The sequence below is a fragment of the Capsicum annuum genome, chromosome 4, assembly GCF_002878395.1.
Source record: "Capsicum annuum cultivar UCD-10X-F1 chromosome 4, UCD10Xv1.1, whole genome shotgun sequence".
Lineage (NCBI taxonomy): Eukaryota > Viridiplantae > Streptophyta > Magnoliopsida > Solanales > Solanaceae > Capsicum > Capsicum annuum.
In genome coordinates, this window is record NC_061114.1 from 176,952,187 (window position 1) to 176,964,088 (window position 11,902).

At 35.9% G+C, this 11,902-nt stretch overlaps 1 protein-coding gene across 1 annotated transcript; it reads right to left on the minus strand.

Moving 5' to 3' along the window:
• Positions 1–4,660: 4,660 nt before the first annotated feature.
• On the minus strand, positions 4,661–8,715 carry LOC107867716 (LRR receptor-like serine/threonine-protein kinase RGI1). The gene is made up of 2 exons (XM_016714083.2): positions 5,449–8,715; positions 4,661–5,212 (listed from the first exon to the last, which is right to left on the minus strand). The coding sequence occupies exons 1-2, from the start codon at positions 8,270–8,272 to the stop codon at positions 4,773–4,775; spliced, it is 3,264 nt and encodes a 1,087-aa protein (XP_016569569.2). The 5' UTR covers positions 8,273–8,715; the 3' UTR covers positions 4,661–4,772.
• Positions 8,716–11,902: the final 3,187 nt, after the last annotated feature.

Genomic DNA, 11,902 nt, shown 5'->3' on the forward strand with positions numbered 1-11,902 from the left:
ATGGATTGGATCGAAACCACTAGATTTTTGTCTTTATTTGACCCCAGATTGTATCGAATTTTGTGACCCCTAGAATGGATTGGATAGAAACGACTTTCTGTAGGGAGTTTTGATTGCTTTTGGAACGAGTTTTGTACCTTCTCTAGATTATGTCTATTTTTGTAGAGAGTTTTGATTGCTTTTGGAACGAGTTTTGTACGACTAAGAAAAACGGCAAAAGCAGTAATTTATATCTGTTCTGTTTCTGTAGAGAGTTTTGATTGCTTTTGAAACGAGTTTTGTACATTCTCTCTACATTATGTCTGTTTCTGTAGAGTTTTGATTGCTTTTGTAAAGAGTTTTGTAACGGGAAAATCGTTGTCTGAAAGTTTTTAAACGGAAAACGTTGTCTGAAAGTTTCTAGCGTACATTTGTTCAAAGGCGTATTTGCACCCGGTTGCAGTGTCACTATTGTACCGATGGTTTTAGTGGAAGCTTTAGTCGGAATATCTATTTCTGGTAACAATGTAGATCTAGATCCTTGTTTCTGCAAGTCTTTATACTTTATTTTTGTGCATATTTATCTGAGTCTTGCCCTCTGTACACTTGTCTGGGTTGTCTAAAGCAAACCTACTAGAGTGATTACTTCTGTGGAACTTCTCTTACTTCTTTCTGTTGTATTTTAAAACCAAGTGTGTGGTCAACTTTACTTCAACTTTAAGAGCACTTGATTGTCAGCAATCTTCTGTCAATGAAACTTGAAAGAGATCAGAAAGTGTTAAATACTGTTTTGCTACTTTGTACTGATTGAAATGTTTAAAGTAGAATGCCAAAACTGCGATTTTTATCATCCGATTTTCTTTTGATTTGGTGCTGGGTATCAGACATCTGGCACAAAGCGTGCAACTTTTACTACACATTTTTTGCTGATTCTTATGTTTGAAACAAATTTTCTTGCATAATGAGTCCCGTTTTATGTAAACGTCTGTGACGCAAGCTTCAATGGTTGATACTATGCTTGAACCCATCACCTCTAAATCACACGAAATTACAAGTTATGTTATGTGTCCAAGTACTCGTACTATAGCTCTTATACTATCAAAATGAGCTACCTGATTAAGACTGTTTTTCTTGGGTTATTCAAACGAGTGATTATGGGAAAGTTATATAAGTAAACAGTCATTTCAATTGCAAGAGTTATTAGTAACTAGTCCATCAAATTCACCTTTTGTTTTTTCCTTAATTCTGTGGAAATAACCAAATACCAACTTTGTTGAAACTTTCACAAAAATTCTTCCCAGGTTTGATTATACCTTCTGTGCTACCACTGACCGAGGAAAGCTTAAAGACTCTTCACCCCTTATAATTGTCTTAAATTTAACATTGACTTATCTTATTGCCGTTTAATTTGTATTGTGGGTTTACCTTTTGCACTACTTTTACATCTATCACAATTGACATTTAGTGATCATTATAGATCCTTGTATTTGCACTCTTTTGTCCTTTCCTCTTTGAGCACATGTCCGTTGTGTGACTTGTGTCTATCTTGCCTTGTATGTGCCTGTCTAGAGAATGAAAGAAGTTTTTGACCCTCCAAATTTTACTATGATAAGATGGATAGCGTGCGAGGGGAGATGATTCACTGATTATATATAAAGAAACCATAGCCTAGCTTTGATACTTTATGCTCATAAGTCATGTTTTAATTGGATTTTCTAAAGTTTATGGTTTATGTGTTCCAAATTTGCATTCTATGCTGATGCAGCAGTATCATGCATAAAACACAAACCTAAATGAATGTTGCTTTAGTACTTTATGCTGATTGACATGTTTACATATCTTTGAAACTTGCATTACTATCATCCATCAGTTTTATTTTATGGTGATGTGCCTTTATCTTAGCTAGCTAAGTGCTCATATGGTACTTTTTTCATTGGATAGAGTGGTGTTCTGGTTTATATGCTTATCAATATACAAGATTCTTTCCTACCTATTAGTAGCTATTAGCAAAGAATTTTTAGGGTTTAATTTAGCGATAAAAGTTGTTTGTTGCTCCTGAAGCTTGACTTAAAAGAGCAAGCTTAGAAGCACAAGAAAGACAAGATGAGAAGGCGTTAGTACGATTATTCTCAAAGCAAAGGCCCATACAATTTTTTGTTGTTGTGTAGTTTGTATAAGGCAATACATGGATAAAAAGATTCAAAGATAATTCTATAGGTTTTTGTGATAAAAACAATACTAATTAGCCATTACTAAAATGTCTTTTGTAAGAATAGTTAATGATGTATTGGACTTTGCCTTTCGCAAAAAAAATAAATGCAAAATATCATATTTCCCCTTATATTCTTTGATTTCTTGTAAATTTTTACCATTGCAGTTTCAAAATAAATAAAAATAAAAAGAGTAGGTCAAAGAAGCATAGAGTGATTTTTAGATTATTCTTTTTGCATTAATTACTTCATTCTTTGTACCTCCTTTACGTCTAGCTAACACACTTGTTCTTTAGTGATCACTAAAGATCTTTGTATCTGCCAACCTTTGTCCTTTCCTCTTTGTGCACATGTCCTTTGTGTCTATACATCTTGCCTTGGTATATGCCAGTCTGGGGTTGAAAGCCAAGTTGTTGGATCAACTACCCTCCAATTTTTACTATGACAAGACGGATAACAAAATAAGGAGGATAATGTTTAGTGATTATAGACAAAGAAACCACCAAGTATGAAATATGGATTTAATACTTTTTGCTGATTAGTTAGTCATGTTTAAAGTGGATTTTCTAAAGTTAATGGTTTATATCATCCAAATTTACATTTTATGTTGATGCATCAACTACAAACACAAATGTTGCTTTATTACTTTATGTTGATTGTCATATTGTACATATCTTTGGAACTTGTGATTACAATTATCCATAAGTTTAATTTTATGGGGTTGTACCTTATCTTGATTAGGTACTCATATGGTACTTGTTTTCATGGGAATGGGATAGAGTGATGGTCTCTTATATGCTTATCAATAAATGAGATTTTCACCTACCTATTAGCTATGTTGCTCATACTTTCCAAAATTTTCGTCGTATCGACATGACATGGGTATGAATATGGGACCCGTACTAGATTTAAAAAACTTACCTCGAGTGCTTTGACTATATCTCTGACCGAGAAGTATAGATTGATTGAGCATTTGGTTTAATTTTTAGGTTTGTGAATGTGATTTGCTATTAGATATGTTATGAATAAAATATTAGGCGTTTATAAAGAACTAAATTTTACTAATTTTAGTTCAGTAACTTTAATAAATCTAAATATATATTGTATATTAGGTTGTATTCAAGACTCATATCTGCAGTTGGATCCATACCCCATCCCCGAATACTAAAATTTATGTAAAGAATCTGACTTCTAGATCAGTATCCATATTGGATACCAACGGCGGAGACCAAGCAGCATAGCCAATTCGTATCCATTCTATTCTATTTGAACCTATTTCATTAGAAGACTCAATAACATCTTTTAAGTCGGATTATATTCAACTGATGGTAGAAAAAACTAAAAAAGGGTAGACTGGTGCACTAAAGCTCCCGCTATGTACGGGATCCGAAAAGTGCCGGACCACAAGGATCTATTGTATGCAGTCTTGCCTTATATTTCTGCAAGGGGCTGTTTCCATCCGTGACCTCTTGGTCACAGGACATGAAATTTACCAGCAACTTTTGACAGTAGAAAAACTATTTAAAAGAATTATTTTCTTTTTGGCAATGAGTAGCTAGTAATCAAATGCTTAGGTAGAATCCTGATTTTAAGAGAACATTTTTTTTATTAATACCCTGTATGCTCATAGAGATTATAGAAAGTTGATACTTACATAATGTATGCTTTGAAACTTCATGATGTATTACTGTAACCTACTTGTGGGCCTAAAAAGGTTTGATATCACATGGCCTAAAAAGCAATGTACCTTTCAAGAACATGGTGAAGGAGTTGATGCTGCTTCATCTCTTTTTTTTGAAAATGACTAATAAAGAATTTGGTAGGGACATGGTCCCTTGCTTTCCCCATATTACATGTTTGATCAGTTTACATAGTGCCAACAAAGATCTTGTCACAACCTTGCCTTTTATCATCACCCCCACAAACTACAAATGGGACTTCACAGTTTTATGCGGATCTAAGATTTAAATTTAATGTGCTTTAACTTTTAAGATTCTCAATACTGAACTGATTGTATTCTTAAAACTAATATTTGTTGAGAGTTGAAATTCTAGTAGATATTTTTACATATATATTTATATTGTGTGTAAAAGGCTACATACGCCCCTGGAATCAGAGTTACCCATTTATATGCAGGGCCCCAGTTGGAATCTGACACTGCAGTTGCTGCTACCTTCTCTAATTGATATCTGGTTCCTAATATTTAATCATCACCTATTTATGCTTCTCATTTAATCAATCACCACACATTAATATTGGTTTACTGTCATTTCAATGATTGTTCTTGCACTTTTACTCTCTTAATTTTCTGTTTATTATTGTAAATTAAATTCGCCATTTTCCGAACGTGTTAAGTCTAATGATGAAGCAGTAAGCGGTAGATTTGAAAAATAAAAAACTGTTTATGACTTCCTTTTTTGAAACAAGTTTAGTTTGTTAAAAGGACAAATATTTGGTACTGGAGAGAGTAATGTAATTATTTGAAATGAATATTAATGCACATCGATAAGCTATACATCCTTATTAGTTACTACTTGAAAGAATCAACAAGTTAGAGCTAGATAAAGACAGAGTTAACTAGTGTTACTGAGGAGGTGATCTAATGAGAGGTTGAGATGAACCAGAGAAACTAGGGCAACTAGCTGCTTCTTTAGGATTCGGTACCAGTCCTCGATTAGGCTTCTCGAGATCTTCATTTTCATGCCTTATTTCTAGTAGCATTGCTGCTACATCCTTCATTGTTGGTCTTTCATTCGCGCATGGGTTAACACTAAGTAGTGCCACACCAAGAACTTGAAGCATCTCCTGAGTTTGTGTACCAGACCTTAAAAGTAATTGCTGATCAAGAATTGTTGTGAATTCCTTATGTTTTACTCTTAGCTCCTGATTGACCCAAGTGACAATGTGGGCACCTTCTGGTATCCGGGAATCGGTTGGTTCCATCCCTGTCAGGACTTCAAGGAGCACAATGCCATAGCTATAGACATCACTCTTCTCAGTTATTCTTAGACTATATCCATATTCTGCAATGTAGGACCAAAACATTTAGAATGCTTTCCAAACATAGTCATGTACCCAATTTATAACCACCATATGTATTGCACAGATAATTTCTCAGGGAACAAGACTAATATAGTGAACTTCAAGTGTTATTATAAAGCTATATTCAATAATACTGGCATAATGATGTTATCCAAAATGTTGAGCACTTTGTAAATATTTGAATATTTAGCACGAAAATTTGAGAAAATGTACTCACCTGGAGCTATATATCCATAGGAACCAGCTATTACGGTGGAAGCTCTTGAAGTATCTGATGACGAGTTTAGTAGCTTTGCAAGTCCAAAGTCTGCAAGAAAAGCTTCAAACTGTGGACCAACCAAAATGTTATTGGCTTTGATATCACGATGGACTATAGGAGGATTACAGTCATGGTGAAGATAAGCTAAACCCTGAGCTGCTCCGAGTATGATATTAAACCTAGCATCCCAATCCAGAAATACCCTCCTTTCATGGAGCAGTCCGGCTAAACTCCCATTACTAATGTAATCAAACAAGAGCAATCTTGTTTTCCCATTATTACAACATCCGAGAAGCCTCACTATGTTCTTATGTCTGATTGATCCCAGTGTTCTAACTTCAGCAGAAAAAAAGTCCCTCTGGGGAACCTCACCGATTTTCTTAGCCAATAGTTTCTTCACCGCTATCACCTGTCCTGATGGAGTCTCAACGCGATAAACAAAACTGGAGCAACCCTTTCCGACAATGTTAGATTCACTAAGTCTTGGCACTACATCATTTACAGAGAAGCTAAGCTTTCGGAATGGGGTGAATTCCCACTGCAAACCATTTTCTTCGTCATCCTTCTGGCATATCTCTCCCTGTGCCCGGATGAAAATGGCAACAGAAGCTGTCAAAATTAGCATGGCCATGAAAATGCTGAGAACAATAGCAATGGTGATCTTTCTTATGGATTTCAATCCATGGTGATCACCACTTAAGTGACATTCAGTTCTGTCAGTGCAGAGTTCTTGATTACCAATAAAGGCGCTAGTAGGGAGACCTTGAAAGAATTTTGTGTTAGGAAGAACCCCAGAAAAGTTATTATATGAAACATTCAGAGAAACAAGGTTATCAAGGTTACTGAGTACTCTAAGGTTTCCAATCAACATGTTATGAGAGATATCCATGCTGGCTAGCTTGGAAAAATTGGAGAAACTTTCAGGAATTGGCCCGGTCAGGAAATTACGACTTAAATTGAGTAGAATATCAAGTCCTTGCAGGTTCCCAATCTCTACAGGGATTAACCCCGCGAGTCTGTTGCTGCTCAAATCCAACAGCTGCAAATCCTGGCAGAATCCGAGTGATTTAGGAACCGTTCCATCTATGTTGTTTCCATTCAGTATGAGCTTGTTCAGTGATGTGAGTTTCCCTACATCTTCTGGAATGCTGCCTGATATTCTGTTCATGGAAAGGTCTAATATATTAAGACCAGTAAGGGACACAAAAGAGGAAGGAATTGGCCCTTGAAGATTGTTTCTATGAAGATCAACCATTTCTAGCTGTGCACAGTTGCCAATAGCTGGAGGGATTGGACCAGTGAATCGATTTTGTGACAATTCAAGAAAACTCAAACTCGGCAGGTCCCCTATTTCTGGAGGAATTTGACCATCTAACCTGTTTGATCCAAGGCGTAATCTTGATAAGCTGGTGCAATTGCCAATATCAGGTGGAATTTCACCAGACAGAACATTTGATATCAGCAACAACTTAGTCAAATTCCTGAGATTGAATAAAGTGTTTGGGATGGACCCTATAAGGAAATTGTGAGAAAGATCCAAAGACTGAAGTTTCCAACAATCTGCTAGCTCTGTCGGTATGCTCCCATGCAGTTGATTCTGCCAAGCGAAAAACAGATTTAGCTCCTTTAGTTTCCCAATGGTAGGTGGAATCACACCTGAAAAGTTGTTGTTGTCCAATTCTAGTTGCTTCAAGCTGGAAAAGTTGCCAATATAGTATGGGATTCCACCAGAAATGCTGTTATCTGATAATAGAAGCTCCTCCAATGCACCTAAATTCTCGAAAGATGGAGGGATTTCACCATATAAATAGTTCAAAGAGAAATCAATCACTTTCAAACTCGAACAGTTTCCAAGACTTACTGGAATTTCCCCTCTCAGATTGTTCTGCCATAGCAGAACCTTCTTGAGATTCTTCAGGAGACCTAGTTCACTCGGAATTTCTCCTGAGATTTGATTCTCATAGACAAACAATTCCTCTAAAGCAGTACAGTTCCCAATTTGTGGAGGGATCTCACCAGTCAGATTAGCTGTGTAAACAGCAAGAGTCTGCAGCTTCTTGAGTTCACCTATACTATATGGAATCTGACCCGAAACACCGGTATCTGCAAGACCCAAAACGACTAACTCTTTGCAGCTTGATATCTGCATTGGGATTTCTCCTCGAATTCCAACGTTACCACCAGCTCGAAAGATTTCAAGATTTGTTAACTGGCCAATTTCTTCAGGTATCTTTCCAGAAAGCTGGTTATCAAAGAGCTCAAGTTGCTGCAATTCAGTGCAACTTCCCATCTCCTTTGGTATCTCACCTTGAAAGAAATTGGAACTCAATGAAAGTCGCTTTAGTCGTGATAATCTTCCTATTTCAGGTGGAATACTTCCTCTTAGAGCATTGAAACTGAGATCCAAAATCCTCAACGACAACGACAAGTTTCCTATAGAAGTTGGAATTTCACCAGTGAGGTTACAATTTGAGAGCACTAGCACTTCAAGGAACGGAAAAGAAAGAATCTGAGTTGGGAATATCGCGGGAAGATTTATGGACCTGATCTTGATATCAGAAACAAAGCCATTACTCGTGCATTCGATATAATCCCATTTGCATGGACTTTCATGACTTGGATTCCATGAAAAGAACGATGTAACAGTAGCAGAAGAGTTAAAAGTGGAAAGCCATGACAGTAAAGAAACACCTTCTTGATTTAAACCAGAAATTGAGGCAGGGAATAAACAAGATATGTTGAGGAACAAGAAGAATAAGGTGATTGTCAGTCTGCCTGACATGATTATGATTATGATGATGATGAGGCTGTCTATGTATTCTGTTCAACTGTACTTCTATTTTAGTTTCTTGTTGCACCAAATGGAGTCATTAAAGGTTATCTGCAATGATTTCTTTATCATGGTCACTGGTGTTGGAAAAGCACCACAGTTTTTTGCCAGAGTTTACAGCAATTATGTAAGAGAAACGAAAAAAAACAAATGGAATTTTCAGAGATCTTGATTTTTCCTCCAAATATATCTGTCTTCAACTAAATTCATTGTCAAGAATGACACTTGACACAATGTAGGACAGGGTTGGCCATAGGGGTATTATTGCAGTGATGGTTTGGAAGATTTTGTTTGTACAAATATACCTTCTGGCTGGTCACGTCTATATGTGTGTAATGTGATAAGTTCATATCTCCACACATGACTACTTTTGTTATTACACCCTTCATTTCTTCATTTTTGTTGCCTCTCACCTTACTTTCTGATCTCTGCTCCCCTAATATATCGTATCTCCTTATAAAGCCCAGTGGTGGGATCTTTAAAATTTTGTCTAAATTTCTTATTGGTATCAAATATTAGTGTCTTGTTGAGATTTAGAAAAATAGATTAATATGTTACATAAAGACTATCTAATTTAAATCGGATAGTTGAAATGGAAAGGTGGTACCGGCCGTGGTGTTATGGGATAGAAGAATGTTTAACAAAGTGAAAGGCAAGTTCTATAGGTAGAACACTTATAATGCCGACAATGTTAAATCAGATGGAATGGTGAGCCGCTAAAGATTCAACACATTCACAAGACGAGTGTCGCAAAGATGCGGATGCTATAAATATGCAGTAAAAAACTAGACAAGATTAAAAATGACCGAATCTATGAGAAAGTTCAAGTATGAAGTAACACACTTAGGAAATATGTATGAGATATGGTTGCTTGCCATGATGGTATGGTCATAGATAGCCAGATGCACTAGTAGCAAGATGTGAAACCATGGTGAGTCCAGAAGTTAAAAAAGTGTTGAGGTAGACTTAAAATCAATTGGAAGAGAATTATTTGGAAAGATGTACTTTTTTTGGGATCCATGCATATACTTAGCAAAAGTAGGACAAAACACAAGAACAAGACCAATTAGGTGATACCTTTAAGTTGAGAATATGTTTTCACTATTACTTTACATTGTATGCTTTTCTAGGAATTATTAGCTTTTCGGAGATTTATACATTAACAGAAAATATAAATAACTTTTAGTACTATTTATTTTTATTTTTATTGACATGAAATGATTTTAAACAGAGTAAACATGATCCGTAAAGATTTATAACCGTCATAAAATTTTGCCGACTACAGCAATACGTATTTGTCAAAATCGAAGGCCACAAAATCTAGAAAATTATTTGCTTGATCTTTTGATCCTTACCTTTTTTGTGTCTTTTTCCTTAAGGCCCCCACTTTGGTGAGACAAGTGTTTAGCACAACTAATCCTTCATTAAGGGGTTGAAATGCCAAAAAACAGGATTTTATCTTGAGTTGAAGTGTCTAATTAGAAAAACTAATGAGAAGGACAAGACACCACCATGAAGAGGTGCAATTTTAGGGTATACCCTTGTTGAGTTCATATAATGTAACCAATCGGTCAAATGTGTTACGAACTTCATATTTCTACATTATATAGTCGCTCATCAATAGAATGCCAAATAAATATATTTTTATATATTAATTATAATATATATATATTATAAGAATAATTAATATATATTTATTACATATTGATAAGCAGCTATAATTATTTTTGACGGAACGACTAAATTTATTAAAAGCTCATTCAACAATAATAGTAAGATGCTCGAAAATGAACTTCATTTTTCTCACAAAGTAGTCCTGTGAGGGACAAATAAACTAGGGCCACAACAAAGTGAAAAAGCCCATTCTTTCGGCCCCCATTCGTGAACCTTCCCAACAAAAAAGACATGAACTAAGGCATGGCCTTCTTCAAGTGCTCCCATTTCTATGCCATTATTTAACTATTGCCAGTATGTAACGTAAATAATTGAGATCAGTTATTTCTGTCTTTTTAACGTTCCAATTCTTTTCACGTTTAATATTTTAAAGTTTATTTTTCAATCATTGCAAGCAGCAGTATCTCATGAAATTCTTATCTTAAAGTATTAATTTATAGCAAGTTGCAAATCTTACCTTCACCAAAATCAGAGCTCATTCATTCAGAAGAGAACCAAATAATATAGGTAGTCAGAATTGTGATTTTAAGTTCAGTTGTAGGCTTAATCTTCACAAAAATCATTGTTTGTTTTGTAGTAATGTAGTCTCCATCTATCTTATTATTAGTTTTGTAGTTCTTACTTCTTACTTTCAGTAGTCAATAACTTTATTCGATTTTTTTTTTTTTTTTTTTGCCTTAACTTAAATCAGGTGATTCTAATTTTTTAGGGCAGTTTAAATTCTTTTAGTAGCAACTAAAAAAATAAAGGAAGAAGGGTGAATTGAAAGCCTAAGGACCTTTTGACTTATTTGACATCAATATACATAGGCTTATGTTTGAACAAAAAACCTTCCTATGAATGTTTTGAGTGTTAAAATAACATAGCAAATCTTCTGGACCTAGATTCATGGTGGTGACTTACAAACAGATTTTTGAATATCACATCTTATAATCGTGTAATTTGATTTGAAGTTCTCTCCACTTCCCGTTTTCTCTCTCTCCCGACAAGATCCGGCAGCCATAGGTGAGCCAACCACCGATGAACGTGTAGCCCTCACCACCTCCGGTGAAAAAACCTCTCCGCAACCCTAAAAACCTCGCCGGAAAATCTTAAAACCATCTTCCCCTCGCCGAAAACCTCAAAGTAAATCAGCGACTCAACATCCCTTACTATTCTGGCGGTGAAATCCGTCGTCGGAAAACCCATTAAAAACGCCAAAACCCAACCCAAAACGATCCCACCCGAAATTCGACCAAACTCACCCAAAACTTCCTCCGAACAAGCTTCAAGAATACAAGAACTCTGTTTCTGACCATCTCATCGGGAGTAGAATTTCCGACCATCTCGTCGGAATAGAATTTCCGGGAAAGAGTCCTCCGGCGACTTCTCCGGCGAACATATTTATGCTCATTCTTTTTCTCTCGGCTCATTTTTTGTGTTTTATAACCTTTTTCAGGAACCGAAAGTTCGGGCAATCTGCCACGTCATACATTTCTCGATGAACAATATATTTTTCGATTATCGAGTCAAGGTTTGGTATCAGCAGTAGATAAAAGTGACGACAGCAATTCCGGCGATCAATTTCTACATCAAATTGTCGGAATCAGACAAATGGATTCAAGAATACGTATTCACTTCATCTTCATCTTCATCTTCTCCCCGAATCAGGTGTACTCATTCCATCTCTTCTAGTTTATTTGGTCTCGATTTCTCGACTATTGAAGGCAGATATGTCTTGTCTCATTTGATATATTTATATATTTTTTATCTGGTCTGGTTTTTGTTTGCTTATTTAGCTCTTTTTAGCCGTCCCTTTTTGCTCGTCGTGTTTTTCTTTATTTTCTTCTATCGTATCCATTTGAGTGGTGGCTGGGGTGATAGATACTGGACTAGGGTCATGTCATAGGTTGGGGTCGGGGCTGGGAT

Bases quoted from the DNA above. Each gene is read 5' to 3' on its own strand.
- LOC107867716 (XM_016714083.2), bottom strand. From the start codon at position 8,272: ATGTCAGGCAGACTGACAATCACCTTATTCTTCTTGTTCCTCAACATA. The intron at 5,213-5,448 runs GTGAGTACATTT...CCTACATTGCAG, and splicing joins CTATGGATATATAGCTCCAG to AATATGGATATAGTCTAAGA.